This window comes from Lonchura striata, chromosome 36 (assembly GCF_046129695.1).
Source record: "Lonchura striata isolate bLonStr1 chromosome 36, bLonStr1.mat, whole genome shotgun sequence".
Taxonomy (NCBI): domain Eukaryota; kingdom Metazoa; phylum Chordata; class Aves; order Passeriformes; family Estrildidae; genus Lonchura; species Lonchura striata.
In genome coordinates, this window is record NC_134638.1 from 1,523,195 (window position 1) to 1,541,644 (window position 18,450).

The 18,450-nt window shown below is 63.0% G+C and overlaps 1 protein-coding gene across 1 annotated transcript; it reads left to right on the forward strand.

Moving 5' to 3' along the window:
• The first annotated feature begins 631 nt into the window (after nucleotides 1-631).
• WDR13 (WD repeat domain 13) lies at nucleotides 632-17,558 on the forward strand. The gene is made up of 8 exons (XM_077789752.1): nucleotides 632-738; nucleotides 4,695-4,789; nucleotides 5,339-5,466; nucleotides 10,077-10,384; nucleotides 11,954-12,134; nucleotides 13,176-13,317; nucleotides 14,666-14,799; nucleotides 17,098-17,558. Exons 1-8 carry the CDS (start codon nucleotides 733-735, stop codon nucleotides 17,280-17,282), a joined length of 1,179 nt encoding a protein of 392 aa, XP_077645878.1. The 5' UTR covers nucleotides 632-732; the 3' UTR covers nucleotides 17,283-17,558.
• Nucleotides 17,559-18,450: the final 892 nt, after the last annotated feature.

Below are 18,450 nucleotides of genomic sequence, written 5' to 3' on the forward strand. Positions count from 1 at the left end.
TCCCTGGTTTTGGGTAGAATTAACCCAATTTCTCACCTGTCCCTCACCCGGCAGGTATGCTGTGTACCGCACAGCACAGCTCTGCACACCTGGGTCTGTTTTTGGGTGGAATTTCCCTGGTTTTGGATAGCACTAACCCCGTTTCTCACCTGTCCCTCACCCGGCAGGTACACAGCGTACCGCACGCTGCAGTTCTGCACACCTGGGTCTATTTTTGGGTGGAATTTCCCTGGTTTTGGGTAGAAATAACCCCGTTTCTCACCTGTCCCTCACCCGGCAGGTATGCGGCGTACCGCACAGCACAGCTCTGCACACCTGGGTGTATTTTTGGGTGGAATTTTTCTGATTTTGGGTAAAATTAACCACGTTTCTCACCTGTCCCTCACCCGGCAGGTACACAGCGTACCGCACGCTGCAGTTGTGCACACCTGGGTGTGTTTTTGTGTGGAATTTCCCTGGTTTTGGGTATCTTTAACCCCATTTCTCACCTGTCCCTCACCTGGCAGGTACGCGGCGTACCGCACGCCGCAGCTGCCGCAGTTCCGCACGCAGTACGTGCGGCGGCGCTCGCAGCTGCTGCGGGAGCGGGCGCAGGGCGGGCACCTGGCCGGGGAGGCGCGGCGCTGGTACCTGCGGCTGCGGGCGCGGCTCCTGGCGCAGCGCTACGGCGCCCTGTCCGAGCCGGGCAGCTGCCGCAGCGCCCTGCGGGCCAGCCGGACCACGCTGGACCGCATGGAGGTACCTGGGCATACCTGGGAACACCTGGGGTACACCTGGATACACCTGGGATACACCTGGAGGGGTTTGGGGCACACCTGGACTGCACCTGGGCACACCTGGATACACCTGGGATACACCTGGAGGGGTTTGGGGCACACCTGGGTACACCTGGGTACACCTGAGTACACCTGGGATACACCTGGGCACACCTGGACACACCTGGGCACACGTGGGGCACACCTGGGATACACCTGGGTACACCTGGGATACACCTGAGTACACCTGGGATACACCTGGGCACACCTGGGGCAGCTGCTGCAGTGCCCTGCGGGCCAGCCGGACCACGCTGGACCACATGGAGGTACCTGGGCACACCTGGACACACCTGGGCACACGTGGGGCACACCTGGGATACACCTGGGTACAACTTGGATACACCTGAGTACACCTGGGATACACCTGGGCACACCTGGGATACACCTGGGAACATGTGGAGTACACCTGGGATACACCTGGGCACACCTGGGATACACCTGGGGTACACCTAGTGAGGTTTGGGGCACACCTGAGTACACCTGGGTACACCTGGGCACACCTGGGAACACCTGGGAACACCTGGGAACATGTGGGGTACACCTGGGATACACCTGGGTACACCTTGGATACACCTGAGTACACCTGGGATACACCTGGGCACACCTGGACACACCTGGGCACACGTGGGGCACACCTGGGATACACCTGGGTACACCTTGGATACACCTGAGTACACCTGGGATAAACCTGGGCACACCTGGGGCAGCTGCTGCAGCGCCCTGCGGGCCAGCCGGACCACGCTGGACCGCATGGAGGTACCTGGGCACACCTGGGAACACCTGGGGTACACCTGGTGAGGTTTGGGGCACACCTGGACACACCTGGGATACACCTGGGCACACCTGGGGCAGCTGCCACAGCGCCCTGCGGGCCAGCCGGACCACGCTGGACCGCATGGAGGTACCTGGGCACACCTGGACACACCTGGGATACACCTGGATACACCTGGGATACACCTGGATACACCTGGGATACACCTGGAGGGGTTTGGGGCACACCTGGACTGCACCTGGGCACACCTGGATACACCTGGGATACACCTGGAGGGGTTTGGGGCACACCTGGGTACACCTGGGTACACCTGAGTACACCTGGGATACACCTGGGATACACCTGGGCACACCTGGGGCAGCTGCCGCAGCGCCCTGCGGGCCAGCCGTACCACGCTGGACCACATGGAGGTACCTGGGCACACCTGGGAACACCTGGGGTACACCTGGTGAGGTTTGGGGCACACCTGGGTACACCTGGGATACACCTGGGTACACCTGGGTACACCTGGTACACACCTGGGCACACCTGGTGAGGTTTGGGGCACACCTGGGTACACCTGGGTACACCTGGGAACACCTGGGAACATGTGGGGTACACCTGGGCACACCTGGACACACCTGGGCACACGTGGGGCACACCTGGGATACACCTGGGTACACCTGGGATACACCTGGGATACACCTGGGCACACGTGGGGCACACGTGGGATACACCTGGGTACACCTTGCATACACCTGAGTACACCTGGGATGCACCTGGGCACACCTGGGGCAGCTGCTGCAGCGCCCTGCGGGCCAGCCGGACCACGCTGGACCGCATGGAGGTACCTGGGCACACCTGGACACACCTGGGCACACGTGGGGCACACCTGGGATACACCTGAGTACACCTGGGATACACCTGAGTACACCTGGGATACACCTGAGCAAACCTGGGGCAGCTGCTGCAGCGCCCTGCGGGCCAGCCGGACCACGCTGGACCGCATGGAGGTACCTGGGAACACCTGGGAACACCTGGGATACACCTGGTGAGGTTTGGGGCACACCTGGGTACACCTGGGATACACCTGGGCACACCTGGACACACCTGGGCACACGTGGGGCACACCTGGGATACACCTGGGTACACCTTGGATACACCTGGGCACACCTGGGATACACCTGGGATACACCTGGGCACACCTGGGGTAGCTGTCGCAGTGCCCTGCGGGCCAGCCGGACCACGCTGGACCGCATGGAGGTACCTGGGAACACCTGGGCACACGTGGGGCACACCTGGGATACACCTGGGTACACCTTGGATACACCTGAGTACACCTGGGATACACCTGGGATACACCTGGACACACCTGGGCACACCTGGGATACACCTGGGATACACCTGGGCACACCTGGGGCAGCTGCCGCAGCGCCCTGCGGGCCAGCCGGACCACGCTGGACCGCATGGAGGTACCTGGGCACACCTGGACACACCTGGGCACACGTGGGGCACACCTGGGATACACCTGGGTACACCTGGGCACACCTGGGAACACCTGGGAACATGTGGGGTACACCTGGACACACCTGGGCACACGTGGGGCACACGTGGGATACACCTGGGTACACCTTGCATACACCTGAGTACACCTGGGATACACCTGGGATACACCTGGGCACACCTGGGGCAGCTGCTGCAGCGCCCTGCGGGCCAGCCAGACCACGCTGGACCGCATGGAGGTACCTGGGAACACCTGGACACACCTGGGCACACGTGGGGCACACCTGGGATACACCTGGGTACACCTGGGATACACCTGGAGGGGTTTGGGGCACACCTGGGTACACCTGGGCACACCTGGGTACACCTGGGGTACACCTGGGGTACACCTGGAGGGGTTTGGGGCACACCTGGGCACACCTGGGGCACACCTGGATACACCTGGGGTACACCTGGAGGGGTTTGGGGCACACCTGGGCACACGTGGGCACACCTGAGTGCCCCCAGGGTTCACCTGGGGTACACTTGGAGGGGTTTGGGGTACACCTGGATACACTTGGGTACACCTGGCGGGGTTTGGGGCACACCTGGGGCAGGTTCACAGGGCTCAGGACACACCTGGGGGGGCTCAGGACACACCTGGGGGCGCGGCACAAACCCAAAATTCCTCTTGGGGGGGTCTGGGAGTCCCAGCACCAATTTTGGGGAGATTTGAGGGGACCCCTCCCCTATTTTGGGGGTCCTGGGGGGTTCTTGCTCCCACTTTTGGGGACCCCACCCCATTTTTGGGTCTCCCACCCCCATTTTTCTGTTTTCCACCCCATTTTTGGGTTTCCCACCCCCATTTTTGGGGGTCCCATCCCCGTTTTTGGGGGTCCCATCCCCATTTTTGGATTTCCCACCCCCATTTTTGGGTTTCCCACCCCCATTTTTGGGGCTCCCACCCCCATTTTTCTGTTTTCCACCCCATTTTTGGGTTTCCCACCCCCATTTTTGGGGGTCCCATCCCCGTTTTTAAGGACCCCACCCCCATTCCTGAGGATCCCTTCCCTATTTTTGGGGTTTCCACCCCATTTTTGAGGAACCCACCCCACTTTTGGGGTTCTCACCCCATTTTTGATGACCCCACCCCCATTTTTGGGTTTTCCACCCCCATTTTTGGGGCTCCCACCCCCATTTTTGGGTCTTCCCCATTTTTGGGGCTCCCACCCCCATTTTTGGGTTTCCCACACCCATTTTGGGTCTCCCCCATTTTTGGGTTTCCCACCCCCATTTTTGGGTCTCCCCCATTTTTGGGTTTCCCACCCCCATTTTTCAGTTTCCCACCCCCATTTTTGGGGCTCCCACCCCCATTTTTGGGTTTCCCACCCCCATTTTTGGGTCTCCCCCATTTTTGGGGCTCCCACCCCCATTTTTGGGTTTCCCCCATTTTTGAGTTTCCCACCCCCATTTTTGGGTTTCCCACCCCCATTTTTGGGTCTTCCACCCCCATTTTTGGGTCTCCCACCCCATTTTCAGGGCTCCCCTCCCCATTTTTGGGGCTCCCCTCCCCATTTTTGGGGCTCCCCTCCCCAATTCGGGGGTCCCCTCCCCAATTCGGGGGTCCCAGCCCTTTTCCCCCCCAGGATTTCGAGGAGGACCCGCGGGGGTCCCGGGGCCACCGGCGCTCCCTGAGCCGCAGCTCCGGCCCGGGGGGGCTGCGGGGGGGCCCCGACGAGCGGTGAGACCCCCGGGGGGGAATTGGGGAGGGGTCCCTGGGGGGAATTTTGGGAGGATTTGGGGAATTTTGGGGTTTTTTTTGGGGGGGGGTCTCAGGGTGCTGGGGACTCATTTTGGGGGGGGAGGTTTTGGGTTCCTGGGGGTTTTGGGGAGGGGTCTCAGAGGGTTGTGGGGTTTTTTAGGGGGGTCTCGATGTTTTGGGGGGGGGTCTCCAGGTGCCTCCCCCTCCCCCCATCCGTCCTTGGGGGGGGCTGCGCGCCTGTGGGCGAAACCATTGTGGGGGATGGGGGGGTTTGGAGGGTGCCAATCGGTATCTGGGGGGTCAGGGGGTATCTGGGGGGGGTCTCAGGGTCCTGGGGGGCTCTGGGGGTACCTGGGGGGGGTCTCAGGGTCTTGGGGGGGGTCTCACATTGCCCCTCCCCCCATGGAAATTCCCCCGGACGAAACCATTGCAGGGAGCCCGGGGGGGTGCCGGGTTGGGCTCCGGGGGTCCCGGGGGGGTTCAGATCGATCCGGGGCGGGGGTCTCACGCTGCCCCCCCACCCCGCAGCCCCCCCGGGGTGGTCCCCACCCCCCTGGCCGAGGCCAGCCGGGCCATGGCCGGGGACACCACCCTGAGCGAGAACTACGCCTTCGCGGGGGTGTTCCACGTGTTCGACCAGCACCTGGACAGTGCAGGTGAGCCGGGGGGCTGGGGGGCTCAGGTGTCCTCTGAGGGGGGCTGGGGGGGCTCAGGTGTCCCCTGGAGGGGTCTGGGGGGGCTCAGGTGTCCTCTGAGGGGGTCTGGGGGGGCTCAGGTGTCCTCTGAGGGAGTCCTGAGGGGGTCTGGGGGGTGCTCAGGTGTCCCCTGGAGGGGTCTGGGGAGGCTCAGGTGTCCCCTGAGGGGGTCCTGAGGGGGTCTGGGGAGGCTCAGGTGTCCCCTGAGGGGGTCCTGAGGGGGTCTGGGGGGGCTCAGGTGTCCCCTGGGGGTCTCAGGTGTGCTCTGGGGGGGCCTGAGGGGGTCTGGGGGGGCTCAGGTGTCCCCTGGGGGGGTCTGGGGGGGCTCAGGTGTCCCCTGGGGGGGTCCTGAGGGGGTCTGGGGGGTGCTCAGGTGTCCCCTGGAGGGGTCCTGAGGGGGGCTGGGGGGGCTCAGGTGTCCTCTGAGGGGGTCTGGGGGGGGCTCAGTTGTCCCCTGGGGGGGCTCAGGTGTCCTCTGAGGGGGTCTGGGGGAGTCTGGGGGGGATCAGGTGTCCCCTGGGGGGGTCCTGAGGGGGTCTGGGGGGTGCTCAGGTGTCCCCTGGGGGGGTCTGGGGGAGTCTGGGGGGGCTCAGGTGTCCTCTGAGGGGGTCTGGGGGGTGCTCAGGTGTCCTCTGAGGGGGTCTGGGGGGGTCTGAGGGGGTCTCAGGTGTCCCCTGGGGGGGCTCAGGTGTGCTCTGAGGGGGTCTGGGGGGGCTCAGGTGTCCCCTGGTGGGGCTCAGGTGTGCTCTGGGGGGGCTTGAAGGGGTCTGGGGGGTCTCAGGTGTCCCCTGGGGGGTCTCAGGTGTCCTCTGAGGGGGTCTGGGGGGGCTCAGGTGTCCCCTGGGGGGTCTGTGAGGGAATAGGAAGGGGGAGGTTTCCATAGGAAGGAGTGGGGAGGGGTCTGGAGGGTCTCAGGTGTGCTCTGGGGGAGCTTGGGGGGTCTCAGGTGTGCTCTAGGGGGGCCTGAGGGGGTCTCAGGTGTGCTCTGGGGGAGCTTGGGGGGTCTCAGGTGTGCTCTGGGGCTGCTTGGGGGGGTCTCAGGTGTGCTCTGGGGGGTCTCAGGTGTGCTCTGGGGGAGCTTGGGGGGTCTCAGGTGTGCTCTAGGGGGGCCTGAGGGGGTCTCAGGTGTGCTCTGGGGGGTCTCAGGTGTGCTCTGGGGGGTTTCAGGGCTCTCAGGTGTCCCTGAGGGGGTGGGAGTGGGGCTTTCCATGAGAAGGGTGGGGAGGGGCCTGAGTCTCTCACCTGAAGGGGGTCTGGGGGGAATCCCCTCTCTGTGGGATTTTGGGGAGGGGTCTCACCTTTCCCCCATCCCCCCAGTGCAGTTTGCCCACCACAAGCAGCACCTTTTGGGTGGGTTTGGGGGGTCCTGTCACCCTGGGGGTGATCCCTTTGTTCTGGGGCGGTTCCTGACCCCATAGAATTTTGGGGAGGGGTCTCACCTGCTCCCTTTGCCTTTGTTTGGGGAGTTCCTGACCCCATGGAGTTTTGGGGAGGGGTCTCACCCGTCCCCTTTTCCCCCTCCCCACTGTGGCAGGTGCAGTTTGCCCACCACAAGCAGAACCTGCTGGGTGGGTCTGGGGGGTCCTGTCACCCTGGGGGTGATGTGTTTGTTTTGGGTGGCCCCTGACCCTATGGGATTTTGGGGAGGGGTCTCACCCGTCCCCTTTTCCCCCTCCCCAGTGTGGCAGGTGCAGTTTGCCCACCACAAGCAGCACCTTCTGGGTGGGTCTGGGGGTTCCTTTCGCTCTGGGGGTGATCCCTTTGTTTGGGGGGGGTTCCTGGCCCTATGGAATTTTGGGGAGGGGTCTCATTTCCCCCTCCCCAGTGCAGAAGGTGAAGTTTTCCCACCACAGGTGGCACCTGCTGGGTGGGTCTGGGGGTTCCTGTCACCCTGGGGGTGATGTGTTTGTTTTGGGTGGCCACTGACCCTATGGAATTTTGAGGAGGGGTCTCGTTTTCTCCCTCCCCAGTGCGGAAGGTGCAGTTTGCCCACCACAAGCAGAACCTGCTGGGTGGGCTGGGGGCTCCCCCATGTTCTAGGGGGTCTCCCCTGGCTCTGGGGGGGTTCCTGACCCCATAGAGTTTTGGGGAGGGGTCTCACCCGTCCCCTTTTCCCCCTCCCCAGTGCGGCAGGTGCAGTTTGCCCACCACAAGCGGCACCTGCTGGGTGGGTCTGGGGGTTCCTCTCACTCTGGGGGTGATCCCTTTGTTCTGGAGGGTTCCTGACCCTATGGAATTTTGAGGAGGGGTCTCCTTTCCCCCTCCCCAGTGCAGAAGGTGCAGTTTGCCCACCACAAGTGGCACCTGCTGGGTGGGCTGGGGGTTCCCCCATGTTCTAGGGGGTCTCCCCTGGCTCTGGGGGGTTCCTGGCCCTATGGAATTTTGAGGAGGGGTCTCGTTTCCCCGTCCCCACTGTGGAAGGTGCAGTTTGCCCACCACAATTGGCACCTGCTGGGTGGGTCTGGGGGTTCCTGTCACCCTGGGGGTGATGTGTTTGTTTTGGGTGGCCACCGACCCTATGGAATTTTGAGGAGGGGTCTCACCTGCTCCCTTTGCCTTTGTTCTGGAGGGTTCCTGACCCTATGGAATTTTGAGGAGGGGTCTCGTTTTCCCCCTCCCCAGTGCGGAAGGTGCAGTTTGCCCACCACAAGCAGAACCTGCTGGGTGGGCTGGGGGCTCCCCCATGTTCTAAGGGGTCTCCCCTGGCTCTGGGGGGGTTCCTGACCCCATGGAGTTTTGGGGAGGGGTCTCACTCACCCTCTTTCCCCCTCCCCAGTGCGGAAGGTGCAGTTTGCCCACCACAAGCAGAACCTGCTGGGTGGGCTGGGGGTTCCCCCATGTTCTAGGGGGTCTCCCCTGGCTCTGGGGGGTTCCTGGCCCTATGGAATTTTGGGGAGGGGTCTCGTTTCCCCCTCCCCAGTGCAGAAGGTGCAGTTTGCCCACCACAAGCAGAACCTGCTGGGTGGGCTGGGGGTTCCTCTCGCTCTGGGGGTGATCCCTTTGTTCTGGAGGGTTCCTGACCCTATGGAATTTTGAGGAGGGGTCTCGATTCCCCGTCCCCACTGTGGAAGGTGAAGTTTTCCCACCACAATTGGCACCTGCTGGGTGGGTCTGGGGGTTCCTCTCGCTCTGGGGGTGACCCCTTTGTTTGGGGGGGGTTCCTGACCCTATGGAATTTTGAGGAGGGGTCTCATTTCCCCCTCCCCAGTGCAGAAGGTGAAGTTTTCCCAGCACAAGCAGCACCTGCTGGGTGGGTCTGGGGGTTCCTGTCACCCTGGGGGTGATGTGTTTGTTTTGGGTGGCCACCGACCCTATGGAATTTTGAGGAGGGGTCTCGTTTCCCCCTCCCCAGTGCGGAAGGTGCAGTTTGCCCACCACAAGCAGAACCTGCTGGGTGGGCTGGGGGCTCCCCCATGTTCTAGGGGGTCTCCCCTGGCTCTGGAGGGTTCCTGGCCCTATGGAATTTTGAGGAGGGGTCTCGTTTCCCCGTCCCCACTGTGGAAGGTGCAGTTTGCCCACCACAAGTGGCACCTGCTGGGTGGGTCTGGGGGTTCCTCTCACTCTGGGGGTGATCCCTTTGTTTGGGGGGGGTTCCTGGCCCTATGGAATTTTGGGGAGGGGTCTCATTTCCCCCTCCCCAGTGCAGAAGGTGAAGTTTTCCCACCACAAGTGGCACCTGCTGGGTGGGTCTGGGGGTTCCTGTCACCCTGGGGGTGATGTGTTTGTTTTGGGTGGCCACCGACCCTATGGAATTTTGAGGAGGGGTCTCACCTGCTCCCTTTGCCTTTGTTCTGGAGGGTTCCTGACCCTATGGAATTTTGAGGAGGGGTCTCCTTTCCCCCTCCCCAGTGCAGAAGGTGCAGTTTGCCCACCACAAGTGGCACCTGCTGGGTGGGTCTGGGGGTTCCTCTCGCTTTAGGGGTGATCCCTTTGTTAGGGGGGCGTTCCTGACCCTATGGAATTTTGAGGAGGGGTCTCGTTTCCCCCTCCCCAGTGCGGAAGGTGCAGTTTTCCCACCACAAGTGGCACCTGCTGGGTGGGCTGGGGGCTCCCCCATCTTCTAGGGGGTCTCCCCTGGCTCTGGGGGGTTCCTGACCCTATGGAATTTTGGGGAGGGGTCTCATTTCCCCCTCCCCAGTGCAGAAGGTGAAGTTTTCCCACCACAAGCAGCACCTTCTGGGTGGGTCTGGGGGTTCCTGTCACCCTGGGGGTGTTGTGTTTGTTTTGGGTGGCCACTGATCCTATGGAATTTTGAGGAGGGGTCTTGTTTTCCCCCTCCCCAGTGCAGAAGGTGAAGTTTGCCCACCACAAGCAGAACCTGCTGGGTGGCCTGGGGGCTCCCCCATCTTCTAGGGGGTCTCCCCTGGCTCTGGGGGGTTCCTGGCCCTATGGAATTTTGGGGAGGGGTCTCGTTTCCCCGTCCCCACTGTGGAAGGTGCAGTTTGCCCACCACAAGTGGCACCTGCTGGGTGGGTCTGGGGGTTCCTCTCGCTCTGGGGGTGATCCCTTTGTTCTGGAGGGTTCCAGACCCTATGGAATTTTGAGGAGGGGTCTCCTTTCCCCCTCCCCAGTGCGGAAGGTGCAGTTTGCCCACGACGAGCGGCACCTCCTGGCGTGCTGCTCCCTGGACGGGACGCTGTCCGTGTGCCGCCTGGCGCCGGGGCCCCCGGCCGTGCTGCGGCGGCTCCGCGGCCACGGCGCCGGCGTCTCCGACTTCGCCTGGTCCCTGTCCAACGACGTGCTGGTGTCGGCCTCGCTGGACGGGACCCTGCGCCTCTGGGACCCCGCCGACGGGCGCTGCATCCGCCGCGTGCCCGACCCCGACGGCGCCGCGCTGCTGTGCTGCGCCTTCCAGCCGCTGAACAACAACCTTACTGTGGTGAGAGGAGCCCCGAAATATCCCAGAATCACCCCAGAAATCATCCCAAAATCACCCCAAAAATCATCCCAAAATCACCCCAAAAATCACCCCAAAAATCATCCCAAAATCACAGTCCTGAGAGACCCCCAAACATCCCCCCGAACCCAGCCCTGCGCTGCTGTGCTGCGCCTTCCAGCCGCTGAATAACAACCTCACCATGGTGAGAGGAACCCCGAAATCCTCCTAAATACCCCAAAAATCATCCCAAAATCACCCTGAGACCCTACACTGCTGAGAGACCCCCAAACCCAGCCCTGCCCTGCCCTGCTGCGCCTTCCAGCCGCTGAACAACAACCTCACCGTTGTGAGAGGAACCCCGAAATACCCTAAAATCACCCCAAAAATCATCCCAAAATCATCCCAAAAATCATCCCAAAAATCATCCCAAAATCACCCCAAAAATCATCTCAAAATCACCCTGAGACCCTACACTGCTGAGAGACCCCCAAACATCCCCCCGAACCCAACCCTGTGCTGCTGTGCTGCACCTTCCAGCTGCTGAATAATAACCTCACTGTGGTGAGAGAAACCCCGAAATACCCCAAAATCACCCCAAAAATCATCCCAAAATCACCCCAAAACCCTGCAGTGCTGAAAGACCCCCCCTGGGACCCCCAAACACGCCCTCAAACCTGACCCAAACGGCGCCGTGCTTCTGTGCTGCATTTTCCAGCTGCTGAACCACAAACTCGCTGTGGTGAGAGAAACCCCAAAATCCTCCTAAATACCCCAAAATCACCCCAAAAATCACCCCAAAAAACAGCCCAAAACCACAGCCCTGAGAGACCCCCAAACATCCCCCCGAACCCAGCCCTGCGCTGCTGTGCTGCGCCTTCCAGCCGCTCGACAACAACCTCACCGTGGTGAGGGAAATCCCAAAATACCCTAAAACCATCCCAAAATATCCCAAAACACCCCAGAACCGACCCAAAATATCCCAGAAAACATCTCAGAACCCCACAGCCCTCAGAGACCCCCGAGCATCCCCCCAGACCCAGCCCGGGTGCAGGTGCTGAACGTCTCCACGGGGAAGGCAGCTCGGGGGGCTTTTTGGGGGGGATTTTGGGGGTCCCAGGGTGGGTGTGGGGGTCTCAGGGTGGGTGTGGGGGTCCCAGGGTGGGTGTGGGGGTCTCAGGGTGGGTGTGGGGGTCCCAGGATTGGTGTGGGGGTCCCAGGGTGCCCCCCAGCCCCTTTTTTGGCCCCCCAGGTGGGCAGTGCCCGGCACATGGTGCAGGTTGCGAACATCTCCACAAGGAAGGCGGCTTGGGGGGATTTTGGGGGGGATTTTGGGGGGGATTTTGGGGGTCTCGGGCAGGTTTGGGGGTCCCAGGGTGTGTCTGGGGGGTCTCAGAGTGGGTCTGGTGATCTCTCTGTGCCCCCCAGGTGGGCAGTGCCCGGCACATGGTGCAGGTTGTGAACATCTCCACGGGGAAGGCGGCTCGGGGGGATTTTGGGGGGGATTTTGGGGGTCCCAGGGTGGGTGTGGGGGTCCCAGGGTGCCCCCCAGCCCCTTTTTTGCCCCCCCAGGTGGGCAGTGCCCGGCACATGGTGCGGGTTGTGAACATCTCCACGGGGAAGGCGGCGCGGGGGGGCACCGGGCGCCTCCCCGGGCAGGTCCTCGCCCTCTGCTTCGACGCCCCCGGGCGCGTCCTGTGGGCCGGGGACGACCGGGGCTCGGTGTCCTCGTTCCTGTGCGACCCCGGCACCGGTACGGGCACTGGGGGCACTGGGACAGACTGGGAGGGTACTGGAGGGCACTGGAAGGGCACTGGGGGCACTGGGACAGCCTGGGAGGGGACTGGGGGGCACTGGGAGGGGACTGGGGGGCACTGGGAGTCACTGGGGAGGGCACTGGGAGGTATCTGGAGGGCACTGGAAGGGCACTGGGGGCACTGGGACAGACTGGGAGGGACTGGGGGACACTGGGAGGGGACTGGGAGGGACTGGGGGGCACTGGGAGTCACTGGGGAGGGCACTGGGAGGTATCTGGAGGGCACTGGAAGGGCACTGGGGGCACTGGGACAGACTGGGAGGGGATTGGGAAGGGCTCGGACAGACTGGGAGAGGATTGGGAGGCACTGGGAGGGACTGGGACAGACTGGGAGGGGATTGGGGGGCACTGGGAGGGACTGGGAGGGGACTGGGGGGCACTGGGAGGGACTGGGAGGGGACTGGAGGCACTGGAAGGGACTGGGACAGACTGGGAGGGGATTAGGGGGCACTGGGAGGGACTGGGACAGACTGGGAGGGGATTGGGGTGCACTGGGAGGGACTGGGGGAGACCGGGGGTGGGTACAGATAGACTGGGAGGGGACTGGGGGAGACTGGGAGGCACTGGGAGGGACTGGAAAGACAATGGGGAGTCTGCGTCCTCCCTGTTTGACCCTGGTGTGGGGCACTGGGAGGGACTGGGGGGCACTGGGAGGGACTGGGAGTCACTGGGGGGCACTGGGAGGGGACTGGAGGGCACTGGGATGGCACTGGGAGGGGACTGGGGGGCACTGGGATGGCACTGGGAGGGACTGGGGGGCACTGGGATGGCACTGGGAGGGTTTTGGGGGGCACTGGGAGGGCTTTGGGGGGTGTCCCACATCCCTGTCCCCCCAGGCCGGCTGGCCGAGGCCTCGGGGATGCTGGTCCAGGTGGCCACTGGGAGGGATGGGGAGGTACTGGGGGGCACTGGGGCGGTCCTGGGGGGCACCGTGGGGTTTTGGGGAGGGGTCTCACTCCCTGCCCCCCACCCCCCCAGGCCGGCTGACCAAGGCCTCGCGGGTGCTGGTCCAGGCCGGCGGCTCCATCACGTCGCTCTCGGCCCGGGCCTGGGCCAGCCGGGAGGCGCCGGACCCATCCCTGCTGGTGAACGCCTGCCCCGACCGCCTGCTGCTCTTCCGGTACGGGGAGGGCTCGGGGACACCGGGGGGACATCGAGGGGACACCAGGGGGACACTGGGGACACTGGGGGGACACTGGGGACACTGGGGGGACACCGAGGGGACACTGGGGACACTGGGGACATCGAGGGGATTGGGGGATTGGGGGTGGACCAGACCCGTCCCTGCTGGTGAACGCCTGCCCCGACCGCCTGCTGCTCTTCCGGTACGGGGAGGGCTCGGGGACACCGGGGGGACACTGGGGACATTGTGGGGACACTGGGGACATCGTGGGGACACTGGGGACATCGAGGGGCTTCGGGGGATTTGGGGATTCGGGGTCAACCAGACCCGTCCCTGCTGGTGAACGCCTGCCCCGACCGCCTGCTGCTCTTCCGGTACGGGGAGGGCTCGGGGACATCGAGGGGACATCGAGGGGACACCAGGGGGACACTGGGGACACCGGGGGGACACTGGGGACACTGGGGGGACATCGAGGGGCTTTGGGGGATTGGGGGATTTGGGGTGGACCAGACCTGTCCCTGCTGGTGAACGCCTGCCCCGACCGCCTGCTGCTCTTCCGGTACGGGGAGGGCTCGGGGACACCGGGGGGACACTGGGGACATCGAGGGACACTGGGGACACCGGGGGGACACTGGGGACATCGAGGGACACTGGGGACACTGGGGGGACATCGAGGGGACATCGTGGGGACACTGGGGACATCGAGGGGACATCGTGGGGACACTGGGGGGACACTGGGGGGACACTGGGGACACCGGGGGGACACTGGGGACATCGGGGGGACACTGGGGACACCGGGGGGACACTGGGGACATTGAGGGGACACTGGGGACATCCAGGGGACACTGGGGACACTGGGAGGACACTGGGGACATCGTGGGGACACTGGGGGGACACTGGGGACATCGTGGGGACACTGGGGACATCGAGGGGATTGAGGGATTTGGGGTGGACCAGACCCGTCCCTGCTGGTCAACGCCTGCCCCGACCGCCTGCTGCTCTTCTGGTATTGGGGGGGTTTTTTGGGTCGTTTTTTGGGTCATTTTTGGGTATTTGTGACCCGTTTACCCCTCCCCGGGGTGGTGGAGGACGAGAGGGATTTGAGGATTTTAGGGGCAGTTTTTGGGGTGATTTTTGGGTGTTTCTGACCCGTTTACCTCTCCCCAGGGTGGGGGAGGATGAGAGGGATTTGAGGATTTTAGGGGCAGTTTTTGGGGTGATTTTTGGGAGTTTCTGACCCGTTTACCCCTCCCCAGGGTGGTGGAGGACGAGAGGGATTTGAGGATTTTAGGGGCAGTTTTTGGGGTGATTTTTGGGTGTTTCTGACCCTTTTACCCCTCCCCAGGGTGGTGGAGGACGAGGGGGGCTCGGGGGCCCCGGGGCTGCGGCTCCGGCGCAGTTTCCCCACGCGGCACCGGGAGCAGCCCCTGAGGAGCTGCTTCTGTCCCCTGATGTCCTTCCGGCAGGGAGCCTGCGTGGGTGAGCACTGGGAGGGACTGGGAGGGACTGGGAGGGCACTGGGACAGACTGGGAGGGACTGGGACAAACCGGGAGGGGACTGGGACAGACTGGGAGGGACTGGGATAGACTGGGAGGGGACTGGGACAGACTGGGAAGGACTGGGAAGGGACTGGGACAGACTGGGAGGGGACTGGGACAGACTGGGAGGGACTGGGACAGACTGGGAGGGACTGGGACAGACTGGGACAGACTCGAGGGGACTGGGACAGACTGGGAGGGACTGAGAGGGACTGGGAGGGCACTGGGACAGACTGGGAGGGACTGGGACAAACTGGGAGGGCACTGGGACAGACTGGGAGCGGACTGGGACAGACTGGGAGGGACTGGGACAAACTGGGAGGGGACTGGGACAGACTGGGAGGGGACTGGGACAGACTGGGAGGGGACTGGGACAGACTGGGAGGGGACTGGGATAAACTGGGAGCGGACTGGGACAAACTGGGAAGGACTGGGACAAACTGGGAGGGGACTGGGACAGACTGGGAGGGACTGGGACAAACTGGGAAGGACTGGGACAAACTGGGAGGGGACTGGGATAAACTGGGAGGGACTGGGACAGACTGGGAGGACTGGGAAGGACTGGGACAAACTGGGAGGGGACTGGGATAAACTGGGAGGACTGGGACAGACTGGGAGGGACTGGGACAGACTGGGAGCGGACTGGGACAGACTGGGAGGACTGGGATAAACTGGGACAAACTGGGACAGACTGGGGGGGTGCAGGGACAGCCACCCCCCCAGCCCTGTCCCCGGTGTCCCCAGCAGTGACGGGCAGCAGAGAGGGCAGTGGGGTCACAGCTGTCCTTGTTGTCCCCAGCAGTGACGGGCAGCCAGGGTGGCACTAAAATCACGCCCCCAACCCTGTCCCCAATGTCCCCAACGAGGGCAGCGGGGTCCCCGCCCTGTTCTCTGTCCCCAGTGTCCCCAGCGGTGACGAGCAGCAAGGAGGGCACCTGGGATTGCATTGCCCAGCCCTGTCCCCATGTCCCCATGTCCCCGATGTCCCTGATGTCCCCAACGTCCCCAATGTCCCCATGTCCCTCATGTCCCCATGTCCCCATGTCCCTGATGTCCCTATGTCCCTGATGTCCCCAATGTCCCCAATGTCCCCACCAGTGACAGGCAGTGAAGGACTCTGTCCCCATATCCCTGATGTCCCCCATGTCCCCGATGTCCCTGATGTCCCCATGTCCCTGATGTCCCCATGTCCCCGATGTCCCCGATGTCCCCGATGTCCCCGATGTCCCCAACAGCCCCATGTCCCCACCAGTGACAGGCAGTGAAGGACTCTGTCCCCAGTGTCCCCAGTGTCCCAAATGTCCCCGATGTCCCCAGCGTCCCCACCAGTGACAGACAGCGAGGAGAGCACTTGGATGCCATCTGTTGTCCTTGTCCCCAGTGTCCCCAATGTCCCCACCAGTGACAGACAGCGAGGCCATCAATGGGGGATGACATTCCCCAGCCCTGTCCCCATGTCCCTGGTGTCCCCACCAGTGACGGGCAGTGAGGAGAGCAGTTGGGTGCCATCCTTTATCCTTGTCCCCAGTGTCCCTGATGTCCCTGATGTCCCCGATGTCCCTGATGTCCCCAATGTCCCCACATCCCCACCAGTGATGGGCAGCGAGGAGAGCAGTTGCGTGCCATCCCTTATCCTTGTCCCCGGTGTCCCCAAGTCCCCCACCAGTGACGGGCAGCAAAGGCCATCAATGGGATCACATTTCCCAGCCCTGTCCCTGATGTCCCCGATGTCCCCACCAGTGACAGACAGCGAGGAGAGCAGTTGGGTGCCATCCCTTATCCTTGTCCCCATGTCCCTGATGTCCCCACCAGTGACAGACAGCGAGGGAGTCAATAGGATGCCATTTCCCAGCCTGTCCCTGATGTCCTCGATGTCCCCAATGTCCCCACCAGTGACGGGCAGCGAGGAACTCGATGGGATCACATTTCCCAGCCCTGTCCCTGATGTCCTCGATGTCCCCAATGTCCCCACCAGTGACGGGCAGCGAGGAACTCGATGGGATGCCATTTCCCAGCCCTGTCCCTGATGTCCTCGATGTCCCCACCAGTGACAGACAGCGAGGAGAGCAGTTGGGTGCCATCCCTTATCCTTGTCCCCGGTGTCCCTGATGTCCCCAATGTCCCTGATGTCCCCAATGTCCCCACATCCCCACCAGTGACGGGCAGCGAGGAACTCGATGGGATGCCATTTCCCAGCCCTGTCCCTGATGTCCTCGATGTCCCCAATGTCCCCACCAGTGACGGGCAGCGAGGACGCCTCCGTGCACTTCTTCGACGTGGGCCGGGCGGCGCGGGCCACCGTGAACACGCTGCAGGGCCACGGGGCCGCCGTGCTGGCCGTGGCCTTCAACTGCGACGAGTCCCTGCTGGCCTCGGGGGACGCCGCCGGCACCGTCATCGTCTGGCGCCGCCAGCACGCCTGAGGCGTCCCAAAAACCCCAAAATCTGCCTGGAAATCCCCCCCAGAAATACCCCAAAAGCTGCCCCGGCGTGGCCTCGGTGTGCGGCGAGTTTCGTGGGTGGCGTGTGGCACCAAAACCCTGCCCAGAATCCCCCAGTCCTGCCCAAAACACCCCAAAATCCTTCCCAAAAACCCCAAAACCCATCCCAAAACCTTCCCCGAACTCCTTCTGAAAACCACCCTGATATTCCCCCCAAATACCTCAAAACTCCCCCAAAATTTCCCTCGATCCACCCAACCTGGTTCTTGAAGTGTGACGCGTTCAGCGGAGCCGTGTGCCCCCGAAACTCCCCCAAACTTTTCCCGAAACTTTTCAGACTCTCCTCAAAATCCTGAGACCCCCCTAAACCTCCCCAAATCCTCTCCTGGACCACCCCAAAACCGCCCCAGGTCATCGTGTGGCACCCCCAGCACACCTGGATCCCCAAAACCCCACCAGGACCCCGAAAACTTCACCTGGATCCCCTCAAAACCCCACCTGGACCCCCAAAACCCCACCGGGACCCCCAAAACTTCACCTGGATCCCCTCAAAACCCCACCTGGACCCCCTTAAAACCCCACCTGGACCCCCAAAACCCCACTGGGACCCTCTTAAAACCCCACTGGGACCCCAAAACCCCACCAGGACCCCCAAAACTTCACCTGGATCCCCTCAAAACCCCACCGGGACCCTCTTAAAACCCCACTGGGACCCCCAAAACCCCACCGGGACCCCCTTAAAACCCCACCAGGACCCCCAAAACTTCACCTGGATCCCCTCAAAACCCCACCTGGACCTTCAAAACTTCACCTGGATCCCCTTAAAACCCCACCTGGACCCCCAAAACCCCACTGGGACCCCCTCAAAACCCCACTTGGACCCCCAAAACTTCACCTGGATCCCCTCAAAACCCCACTGGGACCCCCAAAACCCCACCAGGACCCCCAAAACTTCACCTGGATCCCCTCAAAACCCCACCAGGACCCCCAAAACCCCACCGGGACCCTCTTAAAACCCCACTGGGACCTTCAAAACTTCATCTGAATCTCCTCAAATCCCCACCAGGACCCCCAAAACCCCACCGGGACCCCCTCAAAACCCCTCAGAACAGCCCAAACTCCCCGGGGCGTTGCTGGCGGCAGTGGAGGC

What these genes read in the sequence shown, in the direction of transcription:
- WDR13 (XM_077789752.1), top strand. An exon ending in TGAACAACAACCTTACTGTG is followed by an intron (nt 10,385 to 11,953) that starts GTGAGAGGAGCC and finishes TTGCCCCCCCAG; the next exon opens with GTGGGCAGTGCCCGGCACAT. An exon ending in CCTGTGCGACCCCGGCACCG is followed by an intron (nt 12,135 to 13,175) that starts GTACGGGCACTG and finishes CCACCCCCCCAG; the next exon opens with GCCGGCTGACCAAGGCCTCG.